Source organism: Labeo rohita, chromosome 23, assembly GCF_022985175.1.
Source record: "Labeo rohita strain BAU-BD-2019 chromosome 23, IGBB_LRoh.1.0, whole genome shotgun sequence".
Taxonomy (NCBI): domain Eukaryota; kingdom Metazoa; phylum Chordata; class Actinopteri; order Cypriniformes; family Cyprinidae; genus Labeo; species Labeo rohita.
Window position 1 is genome coordinate 2,015,111 of NC_066891.1, and position 19,952 is coordinate 2,035,062.

General features: G+C 32.8%; 2 protein-coding genes across 3 annotated transcripts in view; one reads left to right on the forward strand and one right to left on the reverse strand.

Annotated features, from left to right (window-relative positions):
- LOC127154548 (E3 ubiquitin-protein ligase TRIM39-like) overlaps positions 1–19,952 on the forward strand; it is a 239,635-nt gene that overhangs the window by 35,797 nt on the left and 183,886 nt on the right. The gene's annotated exons all lie outside the window — the stretch shown is intronic.
- The window catches only part of tgm1l4 (transglutaminase 1 like 4), a 31,923-nt gene continuing 12,780 nt past the window's right edge, over positions 810–19,952 (reverse strand). The window contains exons 4-18 of one of the 2 annotated variants that reach the window (XM_051096142.1): positions 17,074–17,119; positions 14,662–14,788; positions 11,750–11,909; positions 11,323–11,514; positions 8,769–9,017; positions 8,567–8,685; positions 7,687–7,794; positions 6,483–6,660; positions 5,266–5,404; positions 4,621–4,813; positions 4,344–4,497; positions 2,596–2,880; positions 1,658–1,818; positions 1,439–1,575; positions 810–1,290 (exon numbers count right to left, since the gene is read on the reverse strand). In XM_051096142.1, coding sequence (XP_050952099.1) covers positions 1,146–1,290; positions 1,439–1,575; positions 1,658–1,818; positions 2,596–2,880; positions 4,344–4,497; positions 4,621–4,813; positions 5,266–5,404; positions 6,483–6,660; positions 7,687–7,794; positions 8,567–8,685; positions 8,769–9,017; positions 11,323–11,514; positions 11,750–11,876 — 2,187 coding nt within the window. In that variant the 5' untranslated portion in view covers positions 11,877–11,909; positions 14,662–14,788; positions 17,074–17,119 and the 3' untranslated portion in view covers positions 810–1,145. The remainder of the gene's footprint in view (positions 1,291–1,438; positions 1,576–1,657; positions 1,819–2,595; positions 2,881–4,343; positions 4,498–4,620; positions 4,814–5,265; positions 5,405–6,482; positions 6,661–7,686; positions 7,795–8,566; positions 8,686–8,768; positions 9,018–11,322; positions 11,515–11,749; positions 11,910–14,661; positions 14,789–17,073; positions 17,120–19,952) is intronic. The other variant, XM_051096143.1, reaches the window with a different exon arrangement.

Consider the following 19,952-nt stretch of genomic DNA (forward strand, 5'->3'; position numbering starts at 1 on the left):
TAATTATGAACACACTCGTTTGTAGTGCAAACTGTTTTACCGTTTACTGCACTTCGAGATTCTTCTCGTTATTTCCCTATGGCGAATTATGAACCGGACATCTAACACATTACCAGAAAACAGCTTACTTCCGCATTGAAAAATAAGGTGGATAGAAACAGCGTTCTGATACTTCCGCTCAGTATACTGCGCATGCGCACTGGCTGATCTAGCCTAAAAAATAAGCATTTTTTTAACGCTATTGGAGCATAAGAAAAATATTTATGAGGCAGTTGTGTCCGATTTCATTGGGAATTTCAACTATAAAATTTGAACTTGGTGAAGTTTTGGAGAAATTGATGTTTCCTCATTCAAAGAGATAGGAGCTGCACTTGACTGCTTCAGAGGCATTTCAAAGATGGCCGCCAAGTTAAATGACTTGCCTTAAAGGGACTTTGGCTTCATCGCTTCACTCATCGATGTCTAATTCTACTTCAGCGCCAACATCACGCTCGATCTTCCAATGGGTCTTTGGTTGGAGTTTGATTATTTTTAAGCCTGGTAGTGTGCACTTTTAGATTTATTTGTGTGCCAGAACTTGAGTTTCTGTTTTCTTAAGTCATTATCTTCTGAGTGAAACAGTAAGATAAATGCAGAACATAAGACTTGGAACTTTCGACTACACGTGCATATCGGCCATAGGGCTACCCGGGACTCCCGGGCCGGGAGTCCTCACATTTTCAATTAAAAAAAGCTACAATGATATTTTTATAATGAATTTTAATATAATTTCATGAAAGTCAACATAAAATGCAACTTTTCCAGGGAGCTGTACGTTACTATGCAAAAAAATAAAAACAAATACTGTCAGCATGGAATTACATGTAAAATGTTGTGATTCTTGGATTATATTGGAAGAACTACAGCATCTAAAGTGTTACATTCTACAACCAATATTGCTTGTAATTTAAATAAACAATAAACTTATCACATTAGAGAATGAGTTCATGACCAGCTCCTCACATAAACATTGGTAAAGACACAAAATAAGAACATGGAGGATCTTTACTGATGACTTACATCAGTTTCATATAAAGTATTAATAAAGTAAACATTCTCATAAGTAAACATAGAGCATTCAAAGGCTTTACAGTGATAGTGCTTTTTTATTTTGGTTTGACCACAATGTCAGCGAATCCGTGCACTTGAGTGAGCTGACGGCAGTCCATTGATGCCAGGAGCTTCTGAGAGCCGGAGACGGTAGGAACAAACTTCTCCATCAGTGTAACCGTCGCAAGCTTCTCCACATCACTGACAGATAGAATGAGAATATAAACATTCTGGAAGCTTTTCACTCTTTAAATGCAGTTTATTATATTTAATGTAGTACTGTTACTATCCATCTATGTTTTTAACCATAAACACATCACACTTGACATGAAAACACTGAAAGTCTTACCCATGTTCGATCTTTCTGACGCTCTGCATTCCCAATCCCTCTATACGGAACAAAACGTTCTTCAGCTCTTGTGACAGCGGGTTCTGGAACGTGATCTTGACTGTCAACTCTTTATCTACCACAGCTTCCTCTACAGGCTGAAACAGTAAAAAGAAATGAAAGTGAGATTTGAGTGCACAAGATGCAAATAAAGACTAGTGGATCATGTATTTGACATACAGTGATGATGAGGTCTGGTGTTCGCAGTCTGAAGTTGAACTGTGTGGCTAGAATCTGTTTGGTCTGATTGACCCGCCCGGTGATTGAGAGCATCAGAGCACCCTGGTCCACCAGATGGTCTATGTACTCTTTATGCTGCAGAGTCCAAGGAATAGTCTTGGCTGAAGGGAGACAAAGAAACATGATATTAACGACAATGATAAAAAAAATGTTCTGTAATTTTCCTCCTCTTTGCTTGCTGGCCATAAAAGTGACCAATTAGTCATTGTTAGATTTTTTCAATGTGTTGAAAAAATGTGTACAAAGATGTCCTTATAAGGGTCTAAAGGTACAATCTGTAGATGAAATTGGGATGAAACTGAATACTAACTGCAAGCAGGCCTCGCAATCAAGCGTTTTCTGACAAAATCAGCTGCTAAAATCTTGGGCCACAATAACCAAAAAAATAGTTTCTGGTGAAGAAGATTTTCATTGACCTTCATTCAATATAATATATAGAATTATGCCTATTCATAAGAGAAAACTATTCTACTATTATCTGCTAGTTATTATCTGACTGTGTGCAGTGACTGTGTGCTGAGGAAGCAGCTAAGTAACCTATTTAAAGCTTGAAAAACACAGAGACATGGAAAGAACCTGATCAGGAGCTAGAAATACATGACAGCTATTGATCAACCTTCCGGAACTTATATATGGTAAAAAGCCTTGTAGCAAAATACAGCGGTGCATATATGGTATACTGTGCACAGCTATAGGAGTCTATATACAAGTGTGAAAAACATGTTCTGGAGTTACCTTTGCAAACGTAACTCGACTTTGTTGCCTGCTCAATAAAGTCTTACTGGCTTCAAAACTTCTTCAGAGCAATTTATTTTGAACAAGGAAAATTCTACAACACTGGTGGGACTGTTAATAATCAATAGTTAAACCCCACTCACTCTCTTGTGGTTTGAGGTCGACAGGAATCCGCTCTTTCTTCACAGTGCCTTTCAGCACTCCAGTGTAGTACATGACCATCACCTCATACAGCAGACTGGCCGTGCGCTGCTTTGAGCTTTTGTTCGTCAGGACGATGGAGAGTTTAGCATCTTCACCGATACGAGGTCCTGCCCCATCCATGACGATCTCAACGCTCACGTCTTTCTCAGTGGGCAGCGGATACACAGTTGGCTTGGAGCCGAAGCGACTGGCTGTTTCCACAGCTATGCGCTCCTCCTCTGAACCTGAAGGACATGAATGGACAGTAAAGAGGAGTGTGAGTTGAATCTCATACGGAAATGGAATCGGTGAATGATTTGGATGCTCTGCATGCATCCTGTGTGTACTACACTACAAAAAATAATTTCCTTACTCTGTATTATTGTTTTCCAGACATTCTTAAATAAATATTCATTTACATAGAAGATTCATTTAGAGAGAAAATGGTATTATGTCTTGTTTTCTGAAAACAAAAAAAATACCAAAAATGATTAAAATAGAAATAATGTTTCTAACAAAAACATTCGATTAAAAACAATCAAAAATAGTAATTTTTTTTCCTTTGAACTAAATTTGTTTTAAAATACTTTTTCTTGTTTCAAACATAAATTTACTTAATTGTAATACATTTTTTAGTAAACAAGGGATGCACCAATGTTTCATAATAATAGGTATAGGTCAGTCAAAGCAATTATTGTTCAAAAACGATCGATCAGGACTTCAGAGCGCAAATTAGGAGTCCTTTGATTTGGATCGGAACTTTGGAGTGGGTTGGGAAATCATTTTGCGAATCAAAAGATTTGTGATACATGCTCTGAAGTCCCGATCTGAAATGCCTGGAATGCGAATCGTTTGATTCAGATTGGAACTTTGAAGTGTTCGTGAATCATCATTCAGATCTCAGAGCACATATAGCAAATTATTTGATTCAGATCGGGACTTCGGAGTGTGTATTGTGAATATTTGGTACAGATCGGGACTTCAGAATGCGAACCAAGAATCATTTGATCAGAACTTCTCCAATACACTTATCACAAAGAGCTTTGTGCTCTGTTACTTAACATAAGAAACAAAGTCTCAGTTTTTTAATTCTGTCCATATTATCACACATTTCAAACAATAAATGGTGTTTTGATGCACTTAATGTGACTTGACCGATCGCTGTAGAGCCTCAAGCGGCAGCACGGATCAAGTGCGCGTCTCTTGCATTTTAATACAAGGAATAAAAATGAATGAACATAAGAAGGGTTTGAAAGATTAAGTACAACTTACCAAAATGTTTCATGTCTCATGTAATCACTCAATCAGTCTTTCAACCGTAGAAAGATGTGAGTAAAACACCTTGTGAACAATGTCACTTAATTTTTTTCTTTTTTTATTATTACATAGTTTTAATTTCAATATTTTCTTATACATTCCCATTTAAATTGTATCTTATTTATTATTATTCAAAAGTGGGTCTCATATTCAGTTTCAGATGGTATTTTATCTGTTTTTTATGTGATGTACACGTTTTGCTGCATTTCTTGAAATGTGCTACTGTGTACAAACAAAGTTTATTATTAGGATTTATTAGTAATTATACATATGCATTATTATTAAATATGCATAAATATGCATTGAAAGGGTTCAGTACTATTATTATTATTAAATATGCATGAAAATAAGGAAAAATACCCATCAGGACCAGATGCATTTGCTTTGTTACCTTCTGGGTATTTATAGAGGTGTGTGATGTCCATACGCGACTCAGATCCTACAGCTTTAGTACTGATGCGCTGACCGATGGTGTTCTTCTCCACGTGAACCTGACTGACACTTCCATCTGGTTTCTTCTGCCAGTAGATTCTGTCACTGTTCACCTGAGATGCACAGTGAAACCAATTCAGCCATTCAATAGATGTTCTGACTCCAAAATAAAACGCAAAGTTCGAAATGCCATCAGACACAAATGAGGATGCAAAAAGTTAGTATGAAGCGCTCACTTCGGCAAAGACAAAAGGAGTGTCGAATTTCAGGTCGACTTGTCCGTTGCGGACGGCGGAGACAGGAGTGGGACCGCAACGGTACGAACCCTGGCTGGGCTCCTGGGGGGTCGCATCCACCACCTGCCACCCACCGTTACCTGGTGGGAGGTCTGGACGGGTCATCCAGGATTCGTTCCACACATGGAAGTTCCTACAGTGAAAGAGAGTCAGTGTAAGAGAGTTTATTGTTAGTTGGCAGTTCACAAAAATACATTTGAACAGGGATTGACTAAAACCTGAAAATCCTTTTAACGAATAGACACTGAAATAAGGCACTTTAACTTAAGAAAATCAGGATCATTAACTTCAAACTAAATATTATCAGGGCAGTTTTTTCAACCCTGATAAAACACTGATTTGTGTGATTTTGTGTTGTTAAAATTATTTTTAAAAAACACACATATTAAATAAACGTTACCTATAAGAACGCTGGTACTATATTAATGTAAAATGTCAGTAATAATTGCTGTATTTAAGAACTTTAATTTAAAATCTACCAAGCATAAATTGTACTGATTAGAAAGACTAAGTATAACATGAACCTGACACTGATAAATTACAATAGAAGGAACTTAAGAGGAGATTGTTGTTGTTTTTCTGTACCAGACAGAATCGCTGGTCTCGTCTTTAATGAGCTCCAGTTTGTCATCAAGATAAATGTCTGTGGTCAAGGAAAGGTCCGTGTCGTGAGCAGAGCTGAAGTTGGTCACACAACGGGTGGGAATACCAAGACATCTCAACACTGAGAAAGAAATGAAGAGAACATTATGAAAAGATTTATAAACATTCTGAACTGTAAGCAGTAGAAAAAAATTGCACAGTGTTGGAGGTGCCCTGAACATCACCAGCTTTGCTAGGATCTGTTAAGGCAAAATACTACAGGCAAAACCATTGTTTTTTCATGATTTTGGGCTATTTTGCTTCCATAACTTGTCTTCTTTCAGACTAGTGGAAAAGAAAAACATCTAAAATATTATTTTAAGTATTTATTTTATATTGATATCTTTACAGGGTTTTTTCTCAATTTCAGCAGCACTTACATACACTAAACTTAGTAGTTTTATTCCTCTTTATATTCAGAAGGTTTTTACAGAGGGGTTTGTTTATATGTCATACACCTGATTTTATTTTTGCACTTTTTCTATTTGCGGCTGTAGATTTTGAATGATAATACATATCTTTAAGGAGTTTTTCCTCCATTTCAGGAGCACTTACATACACTAAACTTAGTAGTTTTATTCTTCTCTATATTCTGAAGGTTTTTACTGAGGGGTTTGTCTATATATTTTCCACCTGATTTGATTTTTGCACTTTATCTATTTGCGGCTGTAGATTTTGAACTATAATACATATCTTTAAGATGTTTTTACTCCATTTCAGCAGCACTTACATACACCAAACTTAGCAGTTTTATTCCTATCTATATTCTGAAGGGGTTTACTGAGAGGTTTGTTCATAGATAATTCACACTGATTTATATAATATTTTTCTATGTAATCTTTTACAGTTACGTTTATACTTTCTGCCAAATTTAATAGGTATTTTTGTGAAAACAGAATCTTCATTCAGACTAGTGAAAAGAAAACATCTAAGTGTTTATCAAATTTCACTTTAATTTTTTATTTAATTTTAAAGTCGCACTTTGCATCTGTAGATTTTAATTACAATACATATCTTTAACAGTTTTTTCGCCACTTCAGCAGTACTTAGATACACCAAACTTAGCAGTTTTATTCCTTTCTATATTCTTTTTTTTTTTTTTTGGCTGTTGACTGTGTTTTCTGATTTATGGAGTGATAAAATCAGATATCCGAACGTACCAGATGTGGTGACTCCCGCATAGACCCAGCACTGGGCGAATTTGACAGACTTCCCTGAACTTTTGTAATACTGTCTCAGGATGTCTCCACTCCCGCTCCATGCGGTGGGAGCCGTCCCACCTTCAAAGCTGTCTGACCAATTACCCACCAGCACACCGCGGTCATCATTGGAGTTCACCTGTGACAGAAGAAGAGGAAAGCTTTTCAAAAACAGGTGTTTTTATCTGCTTTTCAATCACTTTTTTTAATATTTAACATTTTTCTTCAGCAGTAAAGCAGCATATTATTATTCTGAAGGATCACATGACACTGAAGACTAGAGTAATGATGCTGAAAATTCAGCTTTGATCACAGCAATAAATTACTTTTTACAATATATTAACATAAAAACAGCTCTTGTAATATTTTACAGTATTGCTGTTTTTACTGTATTTTGATCAAATAAATACAGCCTTGGTGAGCAGACAAGACTTCAAAAACATAAAAAATCTTACAGACTCCAAACAGTAAACAGTAGTGTTTATCTGTAATGCCATTATTATACTTTCATTATGTAACACAGCTGTTATTTCACTGTGTTTATGTTGTAGATTGATTATTTAAGACATTTGCAACAAATCTTAAAAAGTGAGATAGTGAGACTGTACGTAGAAAATATTTGGCTGAGATTATTTGAAAATCTGTAATCTGAGGGTGTCTAAAAATCAAAATCGCCCTTAAAGTTGTCCAAATGAATTTCGTAGCAATGCAAATTTCTAATCAAAAATTATGTTTTTATATATTTACGGTAGGAAATTTACAAAATATCTACATGGAACATGATCTTACCTTAATATCCTAATGATTTTTGGAATAAAAGAAACATCAATCATTTTGACCCATAAAATGTATTTTTGGCTGCTGCTACAAATATACCTGTACTACTTAAGACTGGTTTTGTGGTCCAGGGTCACATATCTCACTAATGATGTTTAAAACTCTGCCAGATGAGAATGTGTAATTGTTTCGATGAAAAAGAAAGCATGTGTCGCTGTAAACAAACAAAGCACTGGCTCTGGTGTTCAGCATGTACTGTTTTGAAAAATATAGATTCCTATGAACCTAAGACTACCACATGTTGGCTACTGTGATTCATCTTCTTAAAACTGTGTCATATTCATGATTTCTTATGAATCCATGTCAATGGCTTCTGTGTGTGACTCACCAGAGCAGATACCATTCTAGACACAATCACTGGATCTCTCCATTCAGTCATAGCGACCTGACCCCTCTCCAACAGGAACAGACACGCTTCCAGGACATCCTGTTCAAACTGATAAAACAAATACAAAATAATAATAATAAATAATAATGGAATTGATAATAATGATGATAATTTTAATAATGTAAGTAGTAGTAATAATAATAATAATAACAACAACAATAAAAAGTGCAAAACAACAACAAAAATTAAAATTGTAAATTAACAACAGCAGCAACAACAATATTAATATCAATAATTAAATTAATCTAATTTTAGAAAATAATAGAATCTGTTCAAACTGATAAAACAAATGCATTTAAATAATTATAATCCTGTTAAAACTAATAAAACAATTGCAAAATAATAATAATAATAATAGCAACACTAACAAGTGAATAGTAAGTGAATATGTTAAAACTGATAAGATGATTAAAATGATTAATAATAATGGAAATAATAATAATAGATGCTACATGTTATGTTAAGTGCATAACGAGGGAGTATAATCCAAAATAGCCCTCTAATAATAAATCTACAAAGAATAAACACATGAGAATCACAGGAGCAAATGTTGCACACGCAACTGTAATAAATAACTTGAAGATAACAAAACAAAAAAGGGAGTATATAAAATGGGTTAATAAATAAGACACACCTAAAAACAAATATGTTACGAGGAAACTAATGACAAGATCAGAAACTAGAGAGACAAGAACTAAATAGGGCAGGAGAACAAGGAACACAAGAAACACAGCGAACCGTGTCCCTAACCATGACAGTAGAGTTATAGATTATAATAAAATCTGTTCAAACTGATTGCTAAATAAATAAATGTCCACACCTGGGCAAAATTCCACGTTCTGGCTCCAATTTGCTGCTCAGTTCCATAGTAAATTCTGCCCATGCTATTCAGAATGTACTCTTTCCTTTGTGCTTCATTATCCAGATACACAGGGTCATCTAAGGAGAGACGGATCGATGGGGTGTTACTTCTTGTAAATGAGGAAAAAAACAAGTGGGATTGTCTTCTGTTGACTCCTTACCTTCACACCAGGGGTTGAAGAGCATGTACACATCATTCGGGGTGCAGGGGTACAGCAGTCTGCCCCTCTGTGAGAAAGACTCCACTGTCACCTTATAGCGGCCGATGGAGGCGGTGGGAAGAGTGTTGACCGACAGCCGGACGCGATTGTCTTTTTGCTCCACGATCTTCATCTCCCAGCGTCCGTCTTCAAGTACGTCCACTAACGGGACAGAGATGCGAACCCCAGGACTGCTGATGAAGATGGGCTCTGAAACACAACAAAAACATGCAAACGTTACTGTCAGACGACCATGCCACAGGAACGACGTCTTAATGATTTAGCTTTTATCAAATCATGTCAGTGACTCAGCTGGAGATCTTTTGAGAAAGGAGACTTAAGAAGTAGCTGGATTAGATGGATTAGGTGGCATAATAACCAGTCTTGGCTCAAAGCCAACTACTTCATGACTCACATCCATCTGGAATGAATAGATTTATTTGTCAGTTATTTTCTTCTGAATAGCGAGCATGATAATTGAACTAACCGTCGAAATGTCTAGGCATCTTTCTGTCTTTGTCACACACGGATTTACCATTCAGACAATGCTAATGCACCAAACTCTGGATGAAAAACGTTGACAGAAAAAACATGCTATCATTTCCGTGGCTCCTGCATGTTTATGTTTTATGAGCGATGGAGTACAGAAAGACTTTAAACACAGAAATCCAACAAAACGAACAAAAAGTTAAAGTCAGTTTGGAATACACCTTATTGTCTGATTATGATTTAGGTTCTGATTATTTAGTTATTTTTTATTTATTTAATGAAAGATTGTGTGATTTTAATTCTGAATTTCTATTATGCATCTGATAAGGTTATTGATTTTGATTCAAGTTGTTCTGGTACTGCTTTTATTTCTGATTTAACTTTTTATAAATGTGATTCTTTTTAGCAATTTTTTTAGTATAATTGAGAAAGTATTTTTATTAAAATGTTGAATTAATTTTTATTTTTATTATTTGTTTTTTATTTACTTTTTACTTTATATTTATAAGTATTATATTAATATTCTGATTTAAAATAAATTAAAATATTATAATTAAAATCATTTTTATTAGTTTTTTTATGATTTTATGTTAACTTATAACTAGAAGATTCTTTTTAGTGATATTTTAGTATAATTGAGGAACTATTATAGTTTTATGTTTGTTGAATATTTTTTTTTAATTATATATATATATATATATATATATTTATTTTTTTTTTTTTTTTTTTTTTTTTTTTTTATTATAATATCCTAGATTTTTATTTGGAATTTCTGATGCTGATTTGATTATGATTTTAATTCTGCTCTTCTGCTACTAGTTGATTGGATATAAAAAAAAATGTTGCTCAACATGTCCGTAGATTATGTAAAGAAACAAGGTGTGTCCAGTCGGAATGAGAAAGAAGTAATGCAGTAATTATGAAAACTATTTACTAACCAAACTCAAAACAAACAGAACAAGGGAATCCGAACAAGTCCGGATTTGAGTCTGTCATCTGCTGAGATGTTTGACTTCTTATATGTGAGGTTCAGATAAACATGGATCATTTTAAAGGGGTCCTATTATGCATTTTTTTTTTTTTTTTTTTTTTTTACAAAGTCTTGATTTTGTTTTGGGGATGTACTAGAACATGCTTTCATGCTTGGTGGTTTGAAAAATGCATTATTTTTAACATACTTTACATTATAATACATTTCTGGCACATAAGGCTTGATTAGTTCCAGGTTTAATGAAGGCCCGCCTTCCAAAAAACTAAATGTGTTGTGATTGGTTAGCTGTCCCACTGCGTTGCGATTGGCGAACAGCTTAGACAGTGTTTCAGTACTGACATGCCCCTTGTCAAAGAAATACCGTGTACAACTGTTAGCACAGACTAGATTAAAGTGATTCTTACATTTTAAATACGGATATTTTTCTTACAAAAACACATCGATTCACTACAGAAGGTCTTTTAGCCTTATGCCCTCCAAGAATTAGAATTTCCATGGGCGGGATTTATTTTAATGATATTCTAATGGCCCGCGTTGTGGACTTTGAGATTTGTGTTTAAACCCCCTGTACTGCACACGTCTGCAGTGCGTTAGTGCTCTAAAGTGGCCACTCCAGTCAATGCTTGTGTTTATAGCCGCCACAATGCGGCTCGTTGCAGTGCAGAGAACCGCATCATCACTAAAGTTAGGCTAATCCCCCACCTCGTCCCTACCCTCCCTCCAACAATTCGAATTTCCGTGGCCAGGATTTATTTTAATGATATTCTAATGGCCCGCATTGCATGTGGACAACAAACGTTGTAGTCCAAAGGAGACGTTCGTTGTAGTTCTTGAAAAGGGATTTTTCCTTTTTTATGTCTAAAGATACACACGACAACAGTCACTTTTTTGGTCACTGACTAAAGTTCAAAAAGTGAAAAAGCATAATAGCACTCCTTTAATGGTGAAATGAGTCATTTCTGAGCACCCTGTGAAACTGAGTAGACCAAAAAAGTGACTGTTGTCAAACAGGTTTTGTGAACGCAGCTCACTCACCTAACTTCAGCTGCAGTTGCAGGTTGTCTGATTTTGGGTTGAAGGGTCTTGAGAACTCGATCCACATCTGGAAGGTCTGACCTCTGCGGATGATCATCTTGTCGCTGAAGTAAGCGTCTGTGTGATGCTCACGACGATTCTGACCATCCTTGGATTTCAGGAAGTCAACTGAACGAACCATCAGAAGCTTGTCTAAAAAAAGAGAGAGAAAATGTTCAGATAAACTGAAATCCAGACCCAGGATCATCCCCTAAAGCATCAAATCTTATTGTTTTCCCAGCAATAGTGGACTCAAAATGTAGTATACATTTTCATTCTTTTCTACATTTCATTCATGCATTTTTTAAAGATAAAAAAAAATATTCTAAATTAAACTCAAAGAACATAATTATATGTATTTTTTAATGTAAATGAGCCTCCTCCCCACCTGTAGCAGCCCGTGTCGCAGCTGTTGCAGACGCAGACGGGGTTGCAGATGCAGATGGGGTCGTCGGCACAGCTGTAGGGGTGCCGTCCGTGGGACCTCTGGTAGTGCTGGGGTTAGAGCTAGACATTTCTACAGAAAAAATATCTAACTATGTCAAATACTGACAAAAAAAAAAAAAAAAAAAGAGAGAGAGAGAGAGAGAAAAATATATATATCAAATAAAATTAATTAATAAATAAATTCATTTCTAATAAATAAGAATCTTAATATAATACAAATTAAAATTAAATAAATATATGAAATAAAATAAATTACTAAATAAATTCATTTCTAATAAATACAAATATAATATAAATATAAATAAAATATATAATTATATAATATAATATAAATACAAATTAAATTTAAATAAAATATAAACAAATTTAAATAAAACAAAAAATATTAAATTATAAAACAAATAAAAAGACAAATAAATAAAATACAAATAACTGTTAAATAAAATATAATTCTAAAACATAAATGTATTCAATTATTAATTTAAATTTCATATCCTTCTATTTAATATTAAATAAAAATTTTACTAAATATAATTCAAAATAAATAGCTAAATAAGTAAATAAGATCTAATATATAAATAAAGATATAAATAATATAAATATATTCATAATTATACATTTTTATAATAAAAGGTATAGTAAAGGTATTTACTAAATATAATTCAAAATAAATAGCTAAATAAGTAAATAAGATCTAATATATAAATGAAGATATAAATAATATAAATATATTTATAATTATACATTTTTATAATAAAAGGTATAATTGAAAATTATATACAGTTAAAAAATAAATAAATTAATAAGATTAGTTAGTTTCTGCTAAATGAATAAATGTCAACGTAAAATAAATGTACTTGGTTTAAATTCCTTTGTATTTAAAACTGACATTACATTTGATCTTGACTCATAAAATACATTTGGACAAACATAATCAAATTTACGTTCACCAAGATTTCAACAATCTTTAAACCCAAATGCTTCTACTAACACACTGTTTAAGTTTTATTTTATGGACAAATATAATTTGTGCCTGCGTATGAATTTCTTTACAATGCTCTGCTTCAGTTAAGCCAGATGGAGAAGGAAATGTAATTTACTAGTATTCCCAGGATGCACCTCAAAAAGTTCCTTAATGAGTCTTCATTAATTTACAATTGCTATTCTAACATAAGGAAAATGGTCATAACAAACATACAATGGATGCATTCAAACACTATATCAGAACAATGTTTATTCTCACGGCACGGCCTACCGGCTAATAATTTGTCCATGTGTTTCTCTGAATTCATATGGGTACACATTCTGTTGTCAGGAAGTATTTTAAGGCAGGAATACACTACAAGACTTTTGCTGCTAGTTGCAGTTTATGATGGTCACAGAGTCTGATGTTTTAGCTACAGAATTTGATTCCATCCAGTCAGAGGACATAAAACATGCGTGACATTTTCATCTGCGTGAGTTTGACCCTTGCAAGTCATGCCATGTATTCCAGCCTTTAATTGTACAATTATAAAATCATTATCAAGGCATTCTTGGTTTACTGACACCCATCACCTCCCACACTGAATGTCAAGTCATTAAAATAGTTCTTGAACAAAAGACTGGCAACAAAGACGCCTCTTAGGCTCACACCTAAACTCTATTAAAGTGCATGACATCATCTGGCTGCTGTAACTGACACTTCATCATGTCAAAAACCAATAAAAGAATAGCAATCTGCTTTCAGATCAGATGTAGTGTTATTAATAATCATGCTAATGAGCAAAAAAAAAAAAAAAGTTCTGTACTTTCGGTACTGAAATTTTAAAAACCTCCATTTCCCGCTCACATTTGAGCGCCGTTGAGCTGATTTTTAAACATCGCTGATTGGCCATAGTGTTAAATAATCATGACATTATCCTGTTTTAAAGCTCAACTAAGTGTAAACTGTTTGTATGTTAAGTATGTTAACCTTACAGTTTTATTCCAGTCTATATTCTAATGGTTTTCACTGAGGGGTTTGTTAATATATCATTCACCTGATTTTATTATTGCATAAATATTGTATTTGCATCTGTAGGTTTCAATTACAATGCATGTGGTCGTATTTTTGGTGGTCGTAAAGTTTTTTCTCCACTTCAGCAGCTCTTTTATACACCAAATTTTACAGTTGTATTCCTCTCTATACTCTGAACAATTTTATAGAAGGATTTGTTCATATATCATTTGCCTGGTTTTATACACTGTTTTATTACTAAAAACATAAATTATAATACAAATACAAATACAAAAAATATTGTTGATTCAAATTAAAATAATTTGTTAAATTAACATTAAGTAACTTGAGTTGACAACTAAAAATTTTAAGTCAGCAGGGTAACAAATTATATTAAGTTAAAAGATTTTTTTTTTTAGTGTAATTTCTAAATTTTACAGAGTGATCAAATGATTGAAATGAAAATCTCTTCAATAAAAATATTTGACTTTAATGTCAACAAAATTAAACTACAATTTTGTACCTGGCTTTATCCAAGGTTTATTTTTCTGGAAATCTATGCAAGATCTATGTCATTTTCATACTTAAACATAACATTTCAGAAAACTTGAAATACAGTAAAAGTTTACAAGTTCTTAATTTATACAGTCAGATGGTAAAGTATATGCTATTATACTATATTAAGAATTAGAATTATTTGGTTACATTTTTGCCCTATTCAACTGTAGCATTTTGCCTTAATGCAATCATGGTGATATATATATTTTCAGTATATGCATATTTGAATAAACACAATCTGCGCAATATTTATTGTGAATTAATAAGAAAAACCTATTATAACACATTTTATAATGCAGTATTTGTAAAGGTGTTACCTGTGGGTTTGAGTTGTCTGGCGAGTGAAGTTCAGGTGATCTGACAGACGATGAATTCAAAGAATGTTTGGCACTGAAGCACCCGGTCTCAGCTTTTATTTACCCATGTGTCGCCACTCCTTCTTCACTACGGAGGAGGCGACACATTCTGATGTAAACATTCATGGCATTTACCAAACAGGAAAAGGTGGAAACAAAGTGGATTTTACCTTCTCTTACTGAACTGTAAATATTCCAGGAAATATAAATCACAGTGAATCACAGACCATTAGAACCAGCTCGAAATCAATGAATCACAAGGTAAAAGCTATAACAATGAATACAGTTCTACAGCCTGAAAGCAATTAAAAGTCTGTTCAACAAGAATATAAATCTTAAAATGCATTTATTGTTATTATTATTTTTTAGTCATTGCCCTTTCTGAGCACATAAATAATAATAATAATAATAATCATTATCATTTTTTATAGTCTGTTGAGGTTTCCGATAAATTTCAGTTCCATTTCCTATAACTTCTGTGTTTTCAGTGTAAAAATGCTGTGTATTTATTCATTTATTCAAGTAGATTTTCATTTTTTATATATATATCATTTGAATATCTGAATTTTATTTGTGTCTTTTCTTTAGTAATTGTCAAAATTAACGATGACACTATTGGAAATTGTCACTTTTCGTAAATAGCACCTCTGTTTTCTAAGATAAAAATTGCTTTATTTATTTATTTATTTATTTTATTTCTTTCTCAGTACCTAAGAAATTGGCAATAATTAGATATTATGTAAATACATATACATATTTTAAATCTGTACATAAGTCTTATACATGAACAAATTAGCTTTCCATTAAGGTATGGTTTGTTAGGATAGGACAATATTTGGCTAAAACACTATTTAAAAATAAATAAATAAATAAATAAATAAAAATAAAAATAAAAATAAAAATAAAAAAATATTGAGAAAATCACCTTTAAAATTGTCCAAATGAAGTTACTAATCAAAAATTAAGTTTTGATATATTGATGGTAGGAAATTTACAAAATATCTTCATGGAACATGATCTTTACTTAATAGCCTAATGATTTTTGGCATAAAAGAAAAATTGGTAATTTTGACCCATACAATGTGTTGTTGGCTATTTCTACAAATATAGCTGTGCGACTTATGACTGGTTTTGTGATCCGGAGTCACAAATACAAAAAAAACAAAAAAAACAAACAAATTCCTTGGTGAATAAAAGTTCATTCTATTAAATTCTGTTATTTTTAATTATTTTTTTATTGCATTGCATTGCATTGCTATATTTATCTCTTTTGAATACCTCTGTAAATACAATATTTTAAAAAAGTTTTTTGTCTTACATAACTTCTTTATTAATAACAATTGTTGTTTTTAAGTATCATTTGGTTCTCTGTTCTCATTTGCATTTGCAATCCATTTAAAGGTGAAGTACATTATTTCTGCTCTACTACTTTCAGCAAACAAAAAAAGGTGTGTCCCATTTCACACACTTCTGCACTTTTCTTTGCTATTTTGTAGTATAAAAACAGTGTGCACATCAATGCATATCTAACATTACAGATATACCAATATTGTGCATTCTAACCTTTTGAATATTCACACCTAACAAACACTCATGCACACATGAACATTAATATTTATTAAACGTTTCCATAAAGCCCTTGAATGTTTTACATGAGGTGACACACAAGAGGAGAAACCTGTTTGACACATTTCACAAAAAAGAGTGAAAGAGTGGGAGGCAGGAATGAGATTAGAATGATGAAGAAACTGAAGAGAGGCGTGTATCCTCTTATTTTCTGAAGCGTGCAATTATTGTCATCGGTCTGGTATGATAAGAGCCTAGTTTTGGTGGACAGGTGGGTTAGTCTGGCTTACACTGTCAGATTCATAACAGTCATGTAAACATTTATCAAATGATGCACTAATAACAGTGTTTTCGCTTGAACAAAGTGTACAAAGCAGATCTGTTTAAGAAAACATTAAGATATCTGTCAGCATTCGCCGCCTTCTCATTAGCACAACTGAAGTACATAAATGAATAAAAATAATTTTCTTAATGACTGAAGTCCAGAGTGTTGAGCAAAAAAACAAAAAAATACTACTTCTTTGAAAATTCAACAAATAAAACTTTACAATATAATATTATTGATTTTTGTATAAGCCATGTGAAGGAACATAAGATCAATGATGGGGAAAGTTACTTTTAAAAGTAATGCGTTACAATTTTGCGTTACTCCCTGAAAAAGTAACCAATTATGTTACTTAGTTACTTTTTATGGAAAGTAATGCGTTACGTTACTTTTTAAATCTGGGCAGAGCTTGCTGCTTTGTTTTTAATATAAAACAATTCTAATGTAAAAGCCCTTTTACAACAAAAGTGAAATAAACTTACCTCAGGCTGAAAGAAAAGTGCATTTATGCAGGAGATCACTCTTCAGCTATAAAAAAAAAATGAAGCACAAATGTTACATTTTTGCTTATTAGTATGGTTGAATTTCATCATCGAAGGCCAGCAGCAAAGACACTGGTTAATAAAATGGTATTAAATACATAAGGTACATTGCAGGGTTGCATCGTATTCTGAGCTTGCATTTCACAGTTTTTATTAATTTTGAGGAATACTGAATCTGTTTTTTGTGAGTGAGATGAATTAATGCATGTTCACATTTAGTCTAGAATACAGTCACATCATGTTTACTCCCAATTTTCCGACAGGAGACAGGAGAGTCAATCAATAAATGGGGGAAAAAGTAACTGCCGTTACTTATTTGAAATTCAAAAGTAATGCGTTACTTTACTAGTTATTTGAAAAAAGTAATATTATTACGTAACTTACGTTACTTGTAATGCATTACCCCCAAGACTGCATAAGATACACCGACACAGATTCAACTGATGAACAGCTAGGAAAAATATTTGGGTAGGCTATAACCTGAAGTACTAATTATGGCTCTCAGATTAAACTAATCCTGTTCATGACTTATGAATAAAATGAAAAAACAAGATTTTTAATATCCCAAAAAGATGAACAGCCATACTTAATTTGGCTGTATCATGATAAGTATATGACAATGAGTCATGAGTCATTGAAGGAACTTTAGAATTGCAAAATGATTAAATCAAATTTCTTTGAATGTGCAATTACACTTAATCTGGACGTCACACACCTGAGCAGAATCAGCAGTGAAGACACATCAACATGCTTCAGGACAGAAACTCACTGAATTTCATAGCATTTCTGATGATCCCAACAAAAGTCAGAAACAAGTTTTGCAAATAAAGATTTGATTTATTTGCTGACTGGTATTAAACTAACATGTCCAACCTGTTTGATCTAGTAAAATCTATATTTGTTTGCTTTTCTAAAATGCACTTATGACCAACACACCAAAAAAGAGGTCACATTATGACTTTCTATCCAATAATGGGTTTATCCAACAATGAGAGCTCAGTAAACATTAAGGCCAATGATCAAAAGCACTTCTAATGCTTTGTTTCAATAACTTTTGTATGGAACCAGTGAACAAAAATGTGTTCTAAGAATGTTCAAAAGATTTTCTTGGTTATGTGAATGTTCCATTTTGCAAACATTATCAGAATGTTACTTTTGAACATTCTAGAACAAGTAGTTACATTTAGACGGACATTCAACTAAAATGTTTACAAAAAAAAAAAAAAAAAAAAAAAAACATTCCATGATCGATGTACAGATAATGTTTTTGAGCTAACATTTTAAGAACATTATTAAAGAGCAGAAATTCTGAACAAATGTTCTGTTTTGTATTACTGGAAGAACGTTTGTTCATAACTTCATGATGTTATAGCTGGAAATCCCATTTCTGCCATGGTATAAAAAATAAACCAGTAATTGCGACTTTATTTCTTGCATTTATGACGGGGGTTTTTTTTTTCATAATTGTTAAATAGAAAAAAATTCTCTATATCTCTTGATATAATTTTGACTGTTTTTCTTGAATTTTGTGATGCATTTTGTTATCCAAGACAGACATTTTTGTCCATGAAATACTGTAGGCAGCACCTAAATGACATTCAGAGGGGGGAAAAGTTAGAATTGTGAGATATAAACTCATAATTCAGAGAGAAAAGTCACATTTTTGAGATTTAAACTTGATTTAATCAGATTTCTGAGTCACTAACTCAGAATTGTGATACAAATTGTGAGATGTACAGTAAACAGAAATGTTGGATATAAACTCATTATCACGTGATAAACTTGGAATTTTTACTTTTTTCCTTAGAATGACTGAAGAAAAATTGCACTTAGAAATTTTTAACTCAGAATTCCAAGGAAAATTAGAAAGAAAAAAGAAGAATTGTAAGATACAAACTTAAAACTGCAAGATATAAACTTTTAACTGTGAGAAATTAAGTCAGAATTGTGAGATGTTAACTCAAAATTGTGTGATGTAAACTCAAAATTAAGAAATAAATTCAGATAAAAAATTTTGTTTTAACAATCTTGATAACCATTCCGATTGAGAAATGAAAGGGTTCGGCTGTTTTTTGCACAATACTGTAGTTGCGCAATTTATGTTAGTAAATTCTTCTATTGCGCAGAAAAATAAAACCTCTTGCTTTCACAGTTTGACCAGTAATGTGATATTTCCTCTTTCATCATCATCATATTCGTGCTGCCAAAGTGTCGTCGTGCACGACAGCCGCTGAAATTCTTGAATAATGATGTTACAAAAGAGCTCCATTACAGCATTGCAAAATATCAGACACGCTCAAGGCATAACGGCTGTTTCAAACAGTAAAGCAAAATGATGTTGCCCTACAAGACAAGACAACCCCAGAATAAGATAAATAAAAATTTGATTATACAGTAGATTCTAAAATAAATAATTGTATACTAAATTACTTAATTAAGTAAGATAGATAGATAAATAAATAAATAAATAGCGTACTTTTCTTAATGACTGAATATACATACAGTTGAGGTCAAAAGTTTACATCCTCCTTTCAGAATCTGCAAAATGTTCATTATTTTACCAAAATAAGAGGGATCATACAAAATGCATGTTATTATTTAGTACTGATCTGAATAAGATATTTCACATAAAAGATGTTTACATATAGTCCAGAGAAAATAATAATGAATTCAGAAAAATGACCCCGTTCAAAAGTTTACATCCCCTTGATTCTTAATACTGTGTTGTTGCTGTGTTTGAACCTTTTGTAATATTTGCATATGAGTCCCTCAGTTGTCCTCTGTGTGAAAAGATGAATCACAAAATCATATACACACAC